Raw genomic sequence first — 17,615 nt, forward strand, 5'->3', positions numbered from 1 at the left:
CTTTCTTTGCGATTGTTATTTCTCTAAATATTTGTCATCAACAGATAGTTTAAAATCATGGTTGTTCGAAGCAGTTCATCTACACCTGTACCATATGATGAAAATCATCCAATACATAAATTAACGATTGGAACTCAGGAACAAATTCATAATCTTGCTAAACAACATCCAATTCTATTATTAAATCAAGTTACAGAAAATGGATTTCAAAATCCAGATTTGGAATCTTTAAGATGCCAATATAATTATATTTATGTTATTAATTGGTTATATAATTATAGAGGTTATTTAAAATTACAATCGGAATTATTTGATGTTGATTTATTTGAATTGGAATTATTGGGATTTTTCCCAAGAGATGATAATTATGAACGTGCATCTGTGTTGTTTATTAATAAATTGAAATTACCATTGATTAGTATTGCCAAAGGAAGTAAAATTACAGATGTGAATAATTTTGAAAACGTGTTTAGAGAGATTTTTGGCATTGAAACCCCATTAGGTGGGAAATTAAAACCAACACCTCAAAAACAAGAACAGCAATCTAATACCGAACCAGAAGTTGAAGTTATTGACGTCGATTCCAATGACGATGAAGCAGAAGCAGAAGCAGAAGCAGAAGCAGAAGAAGAAGAAGAGGATTTACCACAATTTGATTATTTAAAAATTGAAGAAAAATTTGAGATTTTGTACATTTTATTGAATTATATTTCGAAATATTCAAAATTTAGAAATTGGATTGATCATCAAGGATTATCATTAGATCAATTACGTATGGATCCAATTTTTCAACCAGCTTCAGAAACTCATATTGAAGATGATTATTTTACATTATTTGATGATAATCGATTATATAAAAGAACCACTACATATAATTCATTTATTGTTCCTAAAAAAAGAAAAGATTCCCCTGAAAATCCACAAGATTTTTACAAACCCGAAGTATTTGATGTTAAGAATGTTAAATTTGAATTGATTTATAAAAACATCTATGAATTTAATGAATATTTAACAACTATAAGAAAGAAGCCAACTTTCAAACCATTGTACAACAAACTATCATCAAAATTAATAGTGGAATCAATATTTGATAATGAAATCAAAAAGAGAAAATTCTTAACTGCAAGAAGAAAGGAAATTCAAATGGTGAATCTATTAGCTGTACGTAAAAGAAGTTCAAGATTAGAACAAAAAGAACAAAGAAGAAGAGAAGAAATGAAATTACGTAAAGAACAAGAAATTAAAGAAGCTGCAGAAAGAAGATTTGAAAGAAGATTAAAAGTTAGATCAAATGGTGGTAATACTGCAAAATTTGATACTACTGGATTGTCAAGAGATGAAAGAATGAAATTAAGAAAATTGAATAATGGAATTGCCACTGATAGTACCACTGCTAGTCCTTCTGTAACTGCAACAACAACAAAAAGTCCCACACCTGTTAGCCATACAGTATCTCCAACACCTGAATATGATGCATCTCATGAAGTAATTGAACTATCATCAGATGACAAACAAGATGAGGAGCTACAACCACCAGCTGAACCAGAAGCTGAACCAGCAGTCGAGCCAGCAGCTGAGCCAGAATCAAACCCGGAACAAGTAGGTGAAGCGGTTGTAAATAATGAAAACAAAGATGGTGATGATGATGGTGATGATGAAATTCAAATAATTTCAGAAACAAAAAATGAATAAGTTGACATGTTGTAATTTTTTTTTTTTTTTTGTATTTAGGTTCCCATTTTGTAGGTTCTTGCATATACATTTCATTTTACTGGTTGTTTTATTGAAACCAATGTTTGTGCCGCGCGTCTCCATTTTTTTTTAATTTTTGCAGTAAATGACGACACGGCTACTTTTCAACCCTTCAATATAGACAACCAATAACAAAATGGAATACCAAAGATGGCAAGTTTCATGACAGAAAAGGTTAATGTCATGGGTGATTTAAAGTATATCAGATTATAGTACCCCATAGTCAAATCAATCTTGCCATTGCAAAACCCGGATTCATCGAAAGTGGACATATCTCTCACCATTATATGACTCAAACTGTCTACTGGCAAACCAACCAAAAAAAAGTTTCAATTTTTATTCTCCACATCGATCTACTAAATAAATGACTCACTTCCACTTCATCTTAATATAATACCATCAACATGGGTATAATAACTCAAGAACCTCCATATTATATGGTATCTTTTATATCTAAATTTACATCAGATATAAACCATGAAGAGTATTCCGAAATTGCTCAATTAATGGTCTCATTAGCTCAAAAACAACCAGGTTATCTTGGTGTAGATAGTGTACGTGATCCAATTACCACTCAAGGTATAACTATAAGTTATTGGAAAGATAAATCATGTATTCTTAATTGGAAACAAAATATTGATCATCAATTGGCTCAAAGAAATGGAAAAGGAAAATTTTATTCTCTATTTCAAGTCAAAATAGCTAAAGTTGAATCTGCGTATGAGTTTAATAAAGATGCATAGTTAAATTATGTATATATATATTTATATAAAGAAAACCAAAATCAAATTAATTAACAATACTTTAATGAATCAAATAATAATAATAAAAAAAACGAAATTAAATAAAGAATGTGTATACATATATAGATATAAAAAAATAATAAGATCTCCATCAAAGATTATAGAAAAGAAAAATAAGAAAAAACCCAAAAACAAATTCATCATAAATTCATTTCATTCAATATTTGACTAGCCAATGTTTTATAGTTCCAAGTGTTACCTAAAAGTTTCTTGAATTGAACCCCATATAATCCAACCAATGGAACCTTAACAATATGAATTTCAAATTTCAATGGTGATTTACTAGCCATCTTATTATGTTGACTTGATGTACTAACTGTTCTTTGATGCTTGGCACGTTGCTCAATTCTTGAAGAAATCAACATATCACTTCCTCCAACATATCCATTAAGTGAATCTGCAGAATCATCATATTCATAATCATCTCCTTCAGCTTCAACGCCTTCTTCATCTTCGTTATCATCATCATCATCATACAATCCATGTAAAACCTTTGCCGTAGCTGGTGTGTTTGGCGGCATCAATACTTGTGATCCATTCTTCTTACGGTAAGTATTAAATGCATTACCAATGGAAAATTTACGTCTTGGAGCACCCGGTGTAGTGCTACCAGCACCACCAGCACTTGTACTACCAGCCCCAGTGCTTCCAATAGAATTGGTAGATCTATGGGATTTGGCTGCTGTTGGAGACATTGGGAATTGAGTCTGAAGTTGTAACGATGGTTGCCTACTTGGAGTCTTGGTACCTTCAGAAACAGTCAATTGTTCATCATACAATTCTTGACTTGACTTAGACTTAAAAGCATCTCCATACAATTTATGTTCTTCATCAAGCACAGTACTATTGGCTGAAGTATTTGATTCAGCTTGTACAGATGGGGTATGTACACAAACAAATCCACCTTTTACTTCTTGGAATTTAACACCCAACTTACTCAAAACATTAATAATGTTATATCTGATTACGGGTAATGGTTTAGAAGATGTGGTTTGCACACTGAAAAACCCTTTCAAGAATAATGTCTTGCAATGCTCAATTGATGGCATGCTATTTGGTTTAGCATGATTGTATTGATCCATAATTTGAGCTTCTGTAAGGTGAGGAACTTCTTGATAATCAACATCATCCAACTGGACATCATCAAAGAATCCATCCGTATCCTTACTAACAACTTCATCACTATTTTGATTAGCCATTGAATTAGGTAATGGTCGTCCTTGTGCAACAGCAGCAGTACGGCCATATGAATCCTTACGAATATGTCCACCAACAGATTTGGCTCTAGCAGTAGGATGCATCTTACGTTCACCAGTAGGTGATAAAAAGGTACTTTGTGGTTGCTGTGCTGCTGGCTGTTGCTGTTTGTTATTATCTGGAATGATTGTGTTGGTGTTGGTGTCAATAGTGGGCAATGGTGGCAACTGTTCGACTGGTACAAATGCTTGATATTTAAGTGATGTAGATGCAGAACGTCCATGTTGAGTTTTTCTTTTAATACTATCATTTCTAGCGGCTGCAGACGAATTGACAGTTGTAGTAGCTGGTGTGTTTGCGGAGGACCTTATACCAGTTTGCTTCTCCTTGGCAGTAACCTTCATACTAACACCACGACGAATCATTGGATCTGCCTTGATCGAAACTTGAGGAGAAAGTCTATCAACATCAACAGGGACAGCACTTGCCAGAGGAGATTCTGCTTTCTTTGGAGATGTAGTACCCTTATATTTCTTTGAAGATAATCTTCTCAACAAGGAGTTAAAACCAGCAGCACCACCAACTGTACCACCGGCTGCACCAGTATTAGTAGTTGCACCCGCAGTATTAGCCTTGGCTGGATCCAATGTTTCCATTGGCGTGTTACTTCTTGGACTTTGTTGGTCTGGAATAGACAATCTATCAGTATCATTGACTGCTGTTTGGGTTTGGTTGAATGAAGATGGTCCCGATGATGTATGGGCTTGTTCTGGAACCGGAATCGATGCTGGTGGTGGTGTAGGAATACTAGCAGATGCATCTCCTTGTCCTGATGCCTGTTGCTTAGCAGGATCCAAGGTTGGGAAAGTCTCGACAATTCTTGGTGTTGGTGTATTTTGTTGAGTATTGGCTGGACTGATTTGAGCCAAAACAGCAACCTGGGTGGCTTCAGTGACTTCATGATGATCATCATTAGATGCAATTGTCTGTGGTTGTGAAGGTGGACGAACTGGTTCTTGTTTAGCAAGCTGTTGCACCATTTCTTGTTGGGGCGATTGAGTTTGCTGTGGTTGTTGTTGTTGTTGTTGTTGTTGTTGCTGTCTTGGAACAGGAAGTGCAATAGTTGGAACTTGTGCTCTTTGCTGTGCTCTGATAGCTTCCTCTTTAGCTTTCTTTCTCTTTCTCATTTCATCTACCAAATAATAAATCGAAACCAATGGATGGAATCCTCCTGTTGGGTCCGGCAAAATGTGAACATTCGATGAAGAGTAATAATCTCTTCCTTGTTCTGCCGCTTTATACCAATTTTCACAACTCATTTGGTATTCAACACTATTCAAAATGGCTGTTAATTCATCGGTTACACCTTGGACAGTACCTAACTCATAATTGGCAATAACCTTGATAATCTCTGGATCTAATGGAAAACGCAATGGCTCTCTCTTTGGGAGATAATTATTGACTCGATGATCATATCCTTTGTTCATCCACGGATGCAGACAAACTTCATATAGACTGGCTCTCTTTGTTGGATCAACAACCAACATTTTCGAAAGCAATGAAACACATTCACGTGAAAGAAAACTTGGATACTCAACATTACCCTTTTTGATCTTCTCATGAAGTATAGAGACAGATTGATCATCAAAAGGTACTTTACCACAAACCAACACGTAAAGAACCACACCAAATGACCACACATCAACTTCGGGTCCAATATATGGTTTGGCACTTAACAATTCTGGTGCAGCAAAATACAAAGAACCACAATAGGTTTTTAATAAATTTCTTGGTGAATACAAGTTGGATAAACCAAAATCAATAATCTTGATGTCTCCTTTCTCATTAATCATTATATTTTCAATTTTCAAGTCTCGATGAACCACATTATTTCTATGACAGTAATCTAAGGCAGAAGCTATACCTCTTGCAAATTTTCTAGCATGGCGTTCTTTCAATGATCCATGTGCAACAATATAATCCAACATCTGCCCACCTTCGATATACTCAAACAACATATAATAATGATTGGTCATAGGTACCATTTCATACAATCGACAAATAAATGGGTGGTACAACAATCTACCCAACGCACCTTCACGGATGGTACGTTTGTCTCTGGCCACTTCTTTTTCGAATTCCTTATGTCTTTGTGCTGCTTCCTGTGTTGTTTGTGGAGGAGGATCATTTGCATGAGCTCTTTGATACAATTTTGCTGCTCTTGGTATAATCTTCACAGCACAGATCTCATGAGTCGTATTGTGTTGTGCAAGCTTGACTTTACCCATAGACCCTGCACCAATGGTCTTAACAAAATCCCAATCACCGATAGACTTTCTGTGAAATTGCTGTTGTTGCAGAGATCCATGACCCAGTTGTTGCAGTTGTTGTTGTTGATGCTGCTGCTCCTGCTGCTGTTGTTGTTGATGATGATGGTGGTGGTGGTGCTGAGCATGACTATTACTGTTACTGCTGGAGGTGGTATGATTATGTGAGGCCGATTGATTGGAAGCAGGCAGTGGTGCAGATTGTTTTTGTCTGGACGATAAATTTGTCGTCTGAGAGACTCCAGTTGGAGTTGGAGCAGGATGCATCTGGCTAGAAGGACTTGGGATCGATGCTGGTGGCAATAACTTTCCCTTTTGTTGCTGCTGGTCTGCAGGTACAGCAGTAGGTGCCTGTACTTTGATATTTCTTTGATCTTGTGTAACTGGAGTAGAGGTTTGTTGTGGAAAACTTGGTTGTCTCTTATGCGTATCCATAGTATTGTTGGTGACGTAATGAGGTGAATTGGTATTGTTGGCCCCATTATTATAATCTTGAGTTCGTTCACGGGATGAATTATTAAGTTCAGTTTTGGATTTTAAAGTCCCACTTATACTCCTTAACATCCTAGGGGTTGCGGGTCTTCCACTTGGAGCGTGTGGTGTTAACTGTTGTTGATGTTGTGATGTAGGTTGAGATGGAGGAACCATATTTGGTGGAGGGACTTTCCTGCTCTGATACTGTAAATTGAGATCTTGATTGTCCATTGATAATATATTAATGATAGTATCTGAATAGTTCTTCGATGGGACGAAATGCTAGGGGAAAAATGTGTATCTTTTTTTTTTTTTTTGAATGAAATTCTGTTGTGATTTCGTTTACTTAGAAGAAAAGAAAAAAAAATAATAGTTAATGAAGCAACTATAACGTGGCTGATAGTTCAGAAAAAAAAAATCTGACCCTGGAATAATTCAATGACAAATTTGGTGAACAAAATTTAGCAGCCTTGTTTCTAAACAATCATAAAATATTTTGGTGGTATAATTCCTCAATGAATATTAATATTCCTTAAAAAATATAAAATTAACGACCAATATCTGAAGATTTAGTGATTGGGAGTTTGAAATCGTGTTATTAGTTGCGTTTCCTAATTTTGAATTTTTTCTCTTTTTTTTTTTGCTCTCTCTCTCTTTCACTTTACCTAACACAAGGGGGGTGGGGGAGGACCGGTCAGTTTCAAATAATACTTGTGTTTGTAGAATATATTCAATGATACTTTTTTATAACCAGCTTTAAAAGCTTAAACAATTGATACGATTGATATTGTTCTTGTGGATGTAAGATAATGTTGCAGATTCTCTCTTGTCTTGTACGATATCTAAGGAGTGTTCAAGTAATGTTTTTTTTTTTTTTTTTGATTATTGAGACGAGCTTTGTTTCGGTTGTTTTTTTTTTCTCTTCTTCTTCTTTACGTCCACTCACTATGTTCATGTCTCTGTGTGTGTGTGCACTCGCAAGCAAAAAGTCGTGTGTTGCTGGATAGAATTTTAGGTTGATACTGACAAACAACCAGCCATTAAGACAAAAATACAAAAGATTAACGTCTATGTATAAAAGAGATAGATATAAAGGAGGAAAACATACTCGCCTGAAACGACAAGACTATGGTTTAACTACAGTATCAACTTGCTTGCTAGCTATAAAGTTGTATAGGAAAGAAAAACAAAAAGCTTCTTTATACATTTTTCATATGTCTTAATAAATACTCACAATTGATCAGGATATCTATAGATTTCAAACTTAATGGTGAGCTTTCAAGTGTTGGTATTCTAAGGAGTAACCAAAGATAACGATAACAATAGCCAAGTGAATGAATGGTTTACCAGAAGCGTTGTCACCATCAAAGAAAGCAGCTCTGTATCTAGCAATTGGGTTGGTTGGTTTAGCTGGAGCTGGAGCTGGACCTTTTGGTAATTTGTTGTAGAATTTAACAACTTCAGCCATTCTTTTGGCGTTTGGGTTAGAACCAAGGTTCTGTATATAGATTGTTAGTAAAAAAAAAATTGTCCAATTATTGCTAATCTATGAAATATATAAAATAACGCTGGGGCCCAATGATTGAGTCAATGATTTTTACATCATTCTATACCCAATACAAATTCTCTATCCCAATGGTTCCACCTAGTTCAGACGTTACATATTGTCCAATCATTTTCATTGTACACGGAAAACGTTGAAATCATTGGCATTACCCACATTATTCTTCTGCATCTATTGCAAATAAACATACCTTAACGGAGGCAATCTTTGGTGGAATCAAAGTGGACAATTGTCTTCTAGCGATGAATGACATCTTCGGAATAGATAATAATTGTTGATAGTTACTATAAGAAAACTAAAATAGTATCGTTCTTATGCTAGAAAAATTTTGTTTTGAAGGTTTGAGAGAAGGAGAGAAAAAGAAAAAACGAGAGCGAAAAGTGGAAATCGGTTTGACAATTTCACACGACCCTTCTCGTTGGCGACATTTGATTCGTCCAAATCAATATGAACCATGACCATCGGTCAATACCAAGTTTACATTAGTGATAATTAAATTGCACCATCATGAAAGAACTTCCAATATACATTAATCGTAATAATACCAAAAAATATCTATGCTTCACTTATATATAACACTAGATGAAAGAAAAAAAAATAAAGATGTTAGTAATTTGAAATACAATCAACTCATTCATATGATGAAAAAAAAATGTTGAATACATACCATTGTTTCCTCTAATAAAGACGTCGCCGTATTCTTTGGTGATACTTCCATTCACGCTTTCTTTGCCGTCTTCCAAAACAACATTCATGAACCCATCTATGGTTTGTAAATTACCTTTATATTCAACACCGTTGTGTAGCTTCACAGTGACCAAAGAGCCAATGATATCACTCAAAAACTTTGATGGATCAGTTTTTTCAAATTCTGTACTAATAGACATTGTAATATATGTGATTCTAATGATAATTTACGTTGTACCTGATATTTCTCTAATCAGTGCAACGAAAAAAATTCAAGTGAAAAAATAAAACCTTACAACACTGAAAATTATTACAAAACAAATCACGTGATCAAAATCGGTAATAAAAGATTTCTAAAAGTTAACGTCTTTCTATATTACACTATTTACACCTCAATTTACTAAAGAATCAATCAATGTAAACAATTTAACCATTTCCTTCAATAATTCCAACTCGGAACTGTTTTCTTTGTACAATTCTTTACCAACTTTCTTGTCCTCTACCAAAAGATCTCTCTTCAAAACACCAACAACTAAACGGTTAATACCTTTCATAAGCTCTCTCGTTTGGATTCTAGCTGGTTGGTAATTTGGTCCCATTGATAACAACACCGTTGCAATCAATTGGAAAATAGGTATAAGAAATTCAAAGTATGAAATTGTATTCTCGCTTTTCAACTTGCTAGCATCAACCATATCCAACAATGAAAGTGGAGTGTCTAATAAAACATTGATTTTGATTGTTTTATGATCACTTACTTCTTCAATGTTCAAATTCAACCCTAAATCTGGGTCGATTTGCAAAAAGTTTGATTGCTTTAAAATTGAAAACAATTCATTTTGAATCAACTGTAAAGAACCATTCTTGGTTTTGGCCACTCTAATAAAAAAATATAACGTGGCTCGGAAAGCAGTCAAATCAAATACCAAGTTCTCTAAAGTGACACCGGAATTCTTTCCTTGGCACAAGCTAAGCATGGCATCAGTTCTCTTGACAGATCTAACAAGCAACAGCAACGCATTATTCTTGGTAAGTGCTTTCAAGATAAAATCAACATTAGTCAATGTACCCAAATGAACCAATGATTCCAAAAATAAAGTCGAAGTAATTCTAGATGAACCTTCGGAAAAGATTGCGTCGTTACAAATAACTTGGAAAAATTTCTTATCTACCGACCTGATAATAGTAACCATTTGCTTCAAAAATGATTCATTGGCAATGCATTTCAACAAAAACTTATTACCCACAACATACAAGTCAGATCTTAAGTTAGGAGCAGAATTTGAGTTGAGAATACCAGCAATACAGGTTTGGAACAAAGAAATCAATCTTTCGATTGACAAAGTAAACTCTTCACCCTTCTTATTTGCAAGCGCCAGTTGGTCATACAAGTCGAATAACAATACACAAAGTGATACCAACTCTTCAGAAAACAGAATATCCGCATCATAATAATCATTGACTTTTGGAAGAATAACTTGAAGAACTTCCAAAATAAACTCAGAGGAATCCAATCCACTATCAGTAATTAAAATCTCAATCAACTGACACCAAGAATGCAAACACTTCAATTGGATTTCTTTCAAATCCGTGGAAACCAGGTATTTTGCCACAAATTCTGAAATTTTGCTACCTTCAACCATAATTTCCTCGGCAAATAATTGTCTCGACTCAGGGGTTGCTAAACTAGAAGCTTGGCACAAAATTCTGAAAACTTTGTTCATCACACTAAAGTCCAAAGTACCATTCTTGTTCTTATTAGCTTCTTCCAAAATCAAAGGCATGTTGAACTTGCGGTCCAACCACTCAAACTTCTGTACTTCAAAGTTTTTGAACGAATAATTCAAAATGTTCAAAAAACTCAACACTTTTGGGGAACGATTCAAGAATTCTTTATCGTTGGTCAAGATATTAACGTAATACTCTTTCTTGGTCATCGATTTTACACTGTGAAATTCCAATGACAAATATTGCAATATTAAATTTCTCTGATTAATAAACGAGAAGAACGTCTGTGTACTCAATTGATCTTCAATGAAGTAATTGCTGATATCACTTTGTAAATCTCCGTTAAATGCGTGGCCACACCACAAAGTGTTCAAATCAAGCTTTGGCTGACAATTAACTAATCTTTCAAACAATTGATCGTATTCACGTAATCGATTTAATGTAACCAATGATGATATATGATCCTTGCTCAACTTGATAAGGATTTCCAAAATCAAAGAAGAAAGTTTTGCTGGACCAACATCTATGATATGATTATTACCATTGTTGTAATCAATTTCAGATATCAACTCAAGACTGACATTTAGAGTACTCAACAAAGATTTCAAAAGGGTATTTTTGTCCGGATCATTATTCAAATCTAATATATCACCTCTTATCTTGTATCCCAACAAAAAGTGCGCAACAGTAGCAACACGCCCATCTGATTGATTAAGATTTTCTAACAAAAACTCTAGGATCTTAAATCTCAAGTCCAAAGTGTCCTCCAATTCTTCAAATTTGTCAATGAAGGCATACTGAATTTTAACAGATTCATCGATATTCTGGAAGGTAGTAATTAAACGATCATTATTTAATAATGGTGCACTGGAACTAGAAACTTTGGTGATAAAGAACTTAGACTTTCCGATTCCTTTCAAAATAGAAATAGCTTTAAGGGAAATTTTGTTCTCACAACCCACATAAAGTGCAATTTGAACAACGCTTGATAAATGGAATAACATAATCTCATAAAAATCAACCGCACCATGAGTTCCAAGATTCTTTGGATGATAGATAAAATCAAAGATAGTCTTTGGAGTGGTCAATGCGAGACTCATGGAAGTACCAATTCCCATTATAGATCCACGGTGAATTTGTTGATGGGCATCCTTATTCTTCAAAATTGGCAATAAGTTGTTTGTGAAAGTATTCTGAACTTCTAATAATGACTCAATAACACCCAAAGCGTTTGACACCAAGTCTGCAGAACCACTAGATGCGTTGACTTCGTCAACACCGGTATCAAGAATCTTGAATAAAGCATTGTATACTTTGCTTTCAAACAAACAATTAATAACGGCAATAGCATGGTGTAACTTGACAAATATTTCAAAATCCAATTCAACACCAGGAATAAGAGAGTCAAATATCCCGTTAAAGTTTTTGAATTCCCTAATAATCTTTGGAGCTACTTGGGTAAGGAATTTCCAATCAATTTCAGCCAATGAGTTTTTGAATAACTCTAAAAGGATTCTTTGCAAGTTGGAACGGTCTCTTGAACTACCAATATCTTGTGAGTTGGCAAAACATCTATCATCAAGAACTCAATGTATGGCCAAACACCAATGTAGTTATTAAGTCTGTACCCCAACCCTAAGTCGCAAGGAAATAATAATGAAAATTTTGTGAAAGGATCTTTACTGCTTTCTAATGGTGTCAACAACTTGGTGATCAAACTGGTGAAATTCCCAATTTGACTAAGGTGCGTCAAATTCACAGTAAATGGTTGAGAAAGGGTGAGATTTCTCTTACTGGTATATTTTCGTTTTGATTGTTTGAAAGCATCATTCTTTTGATCTTCCGGCATATCGTGTAATCCTTGATACATCCATCTATCAACCAAACGCCAAATCTCATATCTCATGAGAGGATCACCATCATTGCTCACAAAATCAGCCAAGAGATTTAAAAATAAGATTTGTCAACACTATTCTTGAATCGTCACTAACAAAAGATACTTGGCAAATCAACAAATTTAGGGTTGTTTGTACTCTGACTGTTGACATCAACTTGGAGGTATTTGCTACCATTAATCAAGTTGTCAAATTTCAAGAAACCTTTGATAATTGGTGCAAATCTTGTATATGCAACAGATTTGATTTCCCTGCACCTCTCATAATCAGTAGACAAATTTCTCACTATTGATGAGAGTAGTTGTAAGAACCCTGAAATGAATACAATAGAGTCCTCGGCTAATTCAATAACTATTCTATTTTCTCCTGACTCTTCGGCTTCTTTTTGAGATGCATTGGCACTGAATAAGAAATCCTGTTTCTTTTGATTCAATTTCAATTGATCATTCAAGTCTTGTTCAAAATTTTCATTCAATGCATCAACATAGTACTTCAAGGAATCATAAAGCGAATCAATTGAAATCTTGGAATAATCATTCTTCTTCATGGTGGTACTATTATTGTGAACAAGAACTTCCCATATACGAGCAGCTGCGTCACTGCCTGCAGAAGCCAAGGATCCCAACAAGACACAAAAGGAGGCAGTAATCAATGGTGATGTGTTATTGGAAAGACCCCATGAAATAAAACCGATAATATCATTAGTAACCTGCTCGTCACTCCAGAATAATTCACATAATTCTGGACGGTTGTTATAGGCATACGCGAATGCCATATAGAATCTTTCCAATTCGGCACGTTGAGCAACTTTATCAAGATCCAAACCTTCTGATTTGCTGCTCAGACTACCTGAACCAGATTGGCTCACGTCATCCTCGTCCTCTTCATCTCTGCTATTCATTGAGGATAAAACATAATCTTCTTCTGAGTCTCTTAATGATGTCAAGACTATTGCTGCGTTGCAGATAAACAGACTGAAAAAACTATGGAAAAATGGTGCAATTAAAGTCTCATTCAATGTTGGATCTAATGTCAAGAAGGAAACATCAACAAGTTTTGGAATATTTTCTAATCCAGGTCTCATTCCATTAATTAATTCTTGGTTACCAGGGTAAACAAATTTTGATGCAGTGAGCTGTGGAAAGTTTCTTTGTAGTAATGCTCTAAAATCATACATGTTGGACCAGTCGTATGCTTGTTTGGTTTTCAAATTACTAGTTTCAGAACAGTAGGATAATAGTCTTTCCATAACCCCATAACTAATCAACCATTCCATGTATTTCAAAATTCCTTCCTTGAAATCGTATTTAGCAGTTCTTTCAGACAGTTGTTTGCACCATGGAATAAATTCTGTCAAGAAAACAAAGCTTGTCAACACTTCAAACCCACTTAGTTTTGATTTCGACAAATCAATGTCTGTTTTGGAAGAGGATCCCATATTGGTATTGTAGTCTTGAGATACTGTAGTTGTAATGTGTTTGTAAAATTGATCGACAGTGGCGTCGTTATTGTCTGCATTCAATACTTGTTTGAATAATTGCAAGGTTGATGGTAAGAAGTTGATGATTAAAATATCTTCATCATTAATATTTTTCAGGACTAATTCAATGATCTTCTTGTAATTGTCCAATGTACCAAATTGTAAATAATAATTATCCATCAATCCAAACAATACCTGACCCAAAAGTTCATGGGCTGAAAATAATTGACCTCTGGAATAATTGACACAGTTGATAAATGATAGACTGTTGATATCACTTGTAACCTTTTGTTTATCAATCATATCATTCAATATTGCTACTAATTTGTAGATCTTTTCAAAACTTTTCAAAATATTGTCAAACAACAACTTATAATCTGTAACTATCAAATCCAATCTTTTTTTGGAAATCAAATAACCAAGTATGTTTAGTATATAATTTACCCTCAAATAGTAAGCTAATCGAGCACTATCACCAATTGATGTTCCTTTCTTATAAGTTATGTCGCCAGCATAGTACAACAACTCTGCTGCGTTCAATTGATCCAAATCAAACTCATTTGACAATAACGTACTGACTTCAAGAAAAGCTTGATTCAACTCAACTTCATCCCCGTTTGGCAAAGTTACTGGCTTACTACCATCACCCAATTTTTTACGTGATTCTTCCAGTGGTGTAGGCGTTGTCAAAACGTGTATAATGTCATTCTTGATGTTGCTAAAATCTAAGGTATCTAAATCAATTTCAACTTCATATTTAAATGTATTGTATAACTCCCCAAATGTTTCCAGGGACCAGTTAAAAGAACCACTCATTATTAAAATATGATTGCCCGTTGACTTGTAATAACAATGATGTACAACAGTTGAAAATAGTTGTTTACAAAAAATTTTCTTTCAATTTTTTTTTTTCCTTCTTCGTTCTGTTGATGAGCGTGAAGATGAAGATGAAAGTGAAGACAAACGAAAAAAAAAAAAAAAAAGGTTTGAATCTTTTTACATAATTCGCACTATAGGTTTTAAATACATGAAAAATCAAACTTCGATTCAATTTAAATACACAAAGAAATAACTTATACACTAACGTGAACGCAATTCCAAAAACCAGTTTTTGAATAACTTATAAAATTTAATACATTTGTACTTCAGCACCTTCAAAAAGAGACAAAGTCAATGTGTTTTGTAATTTTGGTGGATATTCAGTATTTGGATCTTGTTTCAAGTTACCAAATTCTTGAAGCAATCTAACAGTGACATATGATGCTTCAGTTAAAGCAAACTGTTGACCCAAACAAATTCTTGGACCGCCATTGAATGGAACATATGCCCAGCCCAATTTTCTGGTTTCAGGTTCAAACCATCTTTCTGGCCTGAAAACATAAGCATCTTCACCATAAATGTCTTTATCTCTGTGAGTAGCAAGAATCGTGTACATAACAACTTGGCCCTTCTTAATAGCAATTGGGGATAAACCACCTTCACCACCACCTCTTGGTAAAGTTGTGTTTCTAGTAGCAACTCTAAAATTATGTGGGACGGAAGGATAAATTCTCAAAGTTTCATTGATAACAGCCTTCAAGTATTCACAAGATTTCAATGTTTCAAAAGAAATCTCTTCAACACGAGCATCTTGTCCAAGACCAAACTTGTTTTCGATTTCTTCTCTCAATTTTGCAAATATTTCTGGGTTTCTAGACAATTCAAAGAAAAGAAACGACAACAAGCCAGCTGTGGTATCTCTACCAGCAACCAAGATATTTAACAATTGATCTCTCAAAACCTTTGGATCTCTGGTTTGTTTGGCTAACTCGAATAAAAATACATAGCCTTCTTTCTTTTCCAAATCTTCATCAGTTAATTCCAATGCCTTTTGAACATAGTGGTCAGCAAACTTGTGGACAATAGCAATAGATTTTCTAAATTCAGAACCATTCAAAATCCAATACATTTGTTGCAACAAGAATCTGTACGCTTGGTAAGTTTGAGAATAGTTGAACGCATCGGCAAACTCATTTCTACCATCAAAATCTTTGGTTGTTGGAGTTAAACCGACAGACTCGTCTCTTAAAGATTCAGCAGATTCACCAAACAAAAACTCAGTAGCCGAATCAACAGTTAATCTGAAAAACAATTCTTGGATATCAAAAGTTTGGCCATGATGTTTTCTAATGTGTTTAAATAAAACTTGCATATGGGGTTCCAACAACTTTACATGCGAAACTTGCTCTCTAGCGAATTGTGGTCTCAACATGGTTCTGCTGTGTTTCCAGCCAGCACCATCTAAAGTGAAAATACCATCTCCTAACAATGAATACAAGAAATCATGTCTAGTTCCCAAAGAAAAATCATTAAACTGGGTGGCTAAAATAGCCTTGACATTCTCTGGGTCTTTAGTTTCAATCAATGGAATACCTAAAATCTTAAGACCAATAGTCTTTGCCTTTGGATCACTGACAATGAGTTTCTTGTCCCATAAATCACAGGCAAATTGCATCACGGTACCTTTAGACTTGTAGTAGATCAAAACAAGTGGAGTAATAAGACCAAAGGTATAATCTTGAACATAGACAGCAAGCGGTTTAGCCTTAAATTTACGTTCCAAATACTTTGTATGAAGCATGGAGATAAGATTCAACGAAAGAATCACCAATGGAATGAAGTAGTACCATTTGGTATAATTCTCTTGACAATACTCAACATATGGAGTAATGGTTGCGAGAAATTCTTGAGCAATAGATGGAGACGACGACATTTTTGTGTAATAGAACCAGGTGCAAAAGTAATTGATTCTACTGTGCAGCCAAGTTCACGTACAATAAAAAAAAAAGAAAAACCTACATCAGAGAGAGAGGGAGTAGCAGAGATGGGCAATTAAAAAGATATATATATTTGTAGTTTATTTCACATGGTATTAACATAACCAATCTTCATAACCTAAAAAAAAAGGAAGGGAAATTGAAACCTGGTGTTTAAAAAAATTACAGAATTCTGTGGTTCCCCTCATGGTTGTTGTTGGTGAACAAAGTAACTTTATTGGGGAAAAAAAATGAAATTGACCAAAGTACCGCATAAACGGGGCGTGTACTTTTGTCAGGATACGAATAAGTTTTAATATTTGACATTCTTAATAGTTACTTATTGATTATCATTAATTGTATACTTCCATTAGATAATTCTTTTTCACATGTAATCAGAACATCAATCTTCTAACGGAGTCTATATTCAAACTCCTTGAAACTATTGTTGAATAGACTTCTTAATGCGATGGAAACGGACAGTATTGTTTTTGAGTATTTTCGGAGTATTGCGGAGTTTTTTTCTTTAAGTCTACCTGTTGTAGTCTTGCAAATCAATTTCTATTTTATCATGGAGTATTTTGTGTCTTCTATTGTTTTCAAATTGTCTATAATCCCCCGTTGTTCTATTACCCCTCTAGCAATAGTATAGTATTTACACTAGCCCGGAAAGTTGTTTCTTTTTTCTTTTTCTATTTTTGACCGCAAATCTTTTTCTTTGTCTTCTTTGTTTGTGTTCGTGTAAAATTTGCAACAAATAACGTTTCACATGCGAAAGGAGTGATTCGTCATCCATTTGACATGTCTGAGACAGATTTGTTTTTTTTTTTTTTTTTTTGATTATGTAAGAGAAAAGTGGGTGTGTGTGATCACATGAATAATCAATGATCGAGATCTAATTACAATTGATAGT

At 34.5% G+C, this 17,615-nt stretch overlaps 9 protein-coding genes across 9 annotated transcripts; 2 read left to right on the forward strand and 7 right to left on the reverse strand. All coding sequences in view use genetic code 12, as the record gives it.

The window, feature by feature from the left end:
• Positions 1 to 57: 57 nt before the first annotated feature.
• On the forward strand, positions 58 to 1,692 carry CTRG_01052 (uncharacterized protein; the record flags this gene model as incomplete). Its single annotated transcript, XM_002546224.1, has 1 exon — positions 58 to 1,692. One exon carries the CDS (start codon positions 58 to 60, stop codon positions 1,690 to 1,692), a length of 1,635 nt encoding a protein of 544 aa, XP_002546270.1.
• A 464-nt stretch (positions 1,693 to 2,156) lies between these two features.
• CTRG_01053 (uncharacterized protein) lies at positions 2,157 to 2,495 on the forward strand (the record flags this gene model as incomplete). Its single annotated transcript, XM_002546225.1, has 1 exon — positions 2,157 to 2,495. The coding sequence occupies one exon, from the start codon at positions 2,157 to 2,159 to the stop codon at positions 2,493 to 2,495; it is 339 nt and encodes a 112-aa protein (XP_002546271.1).
• A 200-nt stretch (positions 2,496 to 2,695) lies between these two features.
• Positions 2,696 to 6,784, reverse strand: KIN2 (serine/threonine protein kinase; the record flags this gene model as incomplete). The annotated part of the gene is made up of 1 exon (XM_002546226.1): positions 2,696 to 6,784. One exon carries the CDS (start codon positions 6,782 to 6,784, stop codon positions 2,696 to 2,698), a length of 4,089 nt encoding a protein of 1,362 aa, XP_002546272.1.
• Positions 6,785 to 7,817: 1,033 nt separating this feature from the next.
• Positions 7,818 to 8,275, reverse strand: ATP17 (F1F0 ATP synthase subunit f; the record flags this gene model as incomplete). Its single annotated transcript, XM_002546227.1, has 2 exons — positions 7,818 to 8,051; positions 8,270 to 8,275. 2 exons carry the CDS (start codon positions 8,273 to 8,275, stop codon positions 7,818 to 7,820), a joined length of 240 nt encoding a protein of 79 aa, XP_002546273.1.
• A 420-nt stretch (positions 8,276 to 8,695) lies between these two features.
• LSM6 (U4/U6-U5 snRNP complex subunit) lies at positions 8,696 to 9,004 on the reverse strand (the record flags this gene model as incomplete). Its single annotated transcript, XM_002546228.1, has 1 exon — positions 8,696 to 9,004. The coding sequence occupies one exon, from the start codon at positions 9,002 to 9,004 to the stop codon at positions 8,696 to 8,698; it is 309 nt and encodes a 102-aa protein (XP_002546274.1).
• Positions 9,005 to 9,196: 192 nt separating this feature from the next.
• CTRG_01057 (uncharacterized protein) lies at positions 9,197 to 11,650 on the reverse strand (the record flags this gene model as incomplete). Its single annotated transcript, XM_002546229.1, has 1 exon — positions 9,197 to 11,650. The coding sequence occupies one exon, from the start codon at positions 11,648 to 11,650 to the stop codon at positions 9,197 to 9,199; it is 2,454 nt and encodes an 817-aa protein (XP_002546275.1).
• A 386-nt stretch (positions 11,651 to 12,036) lies between these two features.
• On the reverse strand, positions 12,037 to 12,438 carry CTRG_01058 (uncharacterized protein; the record flags this gene model as incomplete). The annotated part of the gene is made up of 1 exon (XM_002546230.1): positions 12,037 to 12,438. The coding sequence occupies one exon, from the start codon at positions 12,436 to 12,438 to the stop codon at positions 12,037 to 12,039; it is 402 nt and encodes a 133-aa protein (XP_002546276.1).
• Positions 12,439 to 12,518: 80 nt separating this feature from the next.
• On the reverse strand, positions 12,519 to 14,723 carry CTRG_01059 (uncharacterized protein; the record flags this gene model as incomplete). The annotated part of the gene is made up of 1 exon (XM_002546231.1): positions 12,519 to 14,723. One exon carries the CDS (start codon positions 14,721 to 14,723, stop codon positions 12,519 to 12,521), a length of 2,205 nt encoding a protein of 734 aa, XP_002546277.1.
• A 313-nt stretch (positions 14,724 to 15,036) lies between these two features.
• CTRG_01060 (uncharacterized protein) lies at positions 15,037 to 16,659 on the reverse strand (the record flags this gene model as incomplete). Its single annotated transcript, XM_002546232.1, has 1 exon — positions 15,037 to 16,659. The coding sequence occupies one exon, from the start codon at positions 16,657 to 16,659 to the stop codon at positions 15,037 to 15,039; it is 1,623 nt and encodes a 540-aa protein (XP_002546278.1).
• Between the last annotated feature and the right edge of the window lie 956 nt (positions 16,660 to 17,615).

This window comes from Candida tropicalis (genome assembly GCF_000006335.3).
Source record: "Candida tropicalis MYA-3404 genomic scaffold supercont3.1, whole genome shotgun sequence".
In the NCBI taxonomy this organism is placed as follows: domain Eukaryota; kingdom Fungi; phylum Ascomycota; class Pichiomycetes; order Serinales; family Debaryomycetaceae; genus Candida; species Candida tropicalis.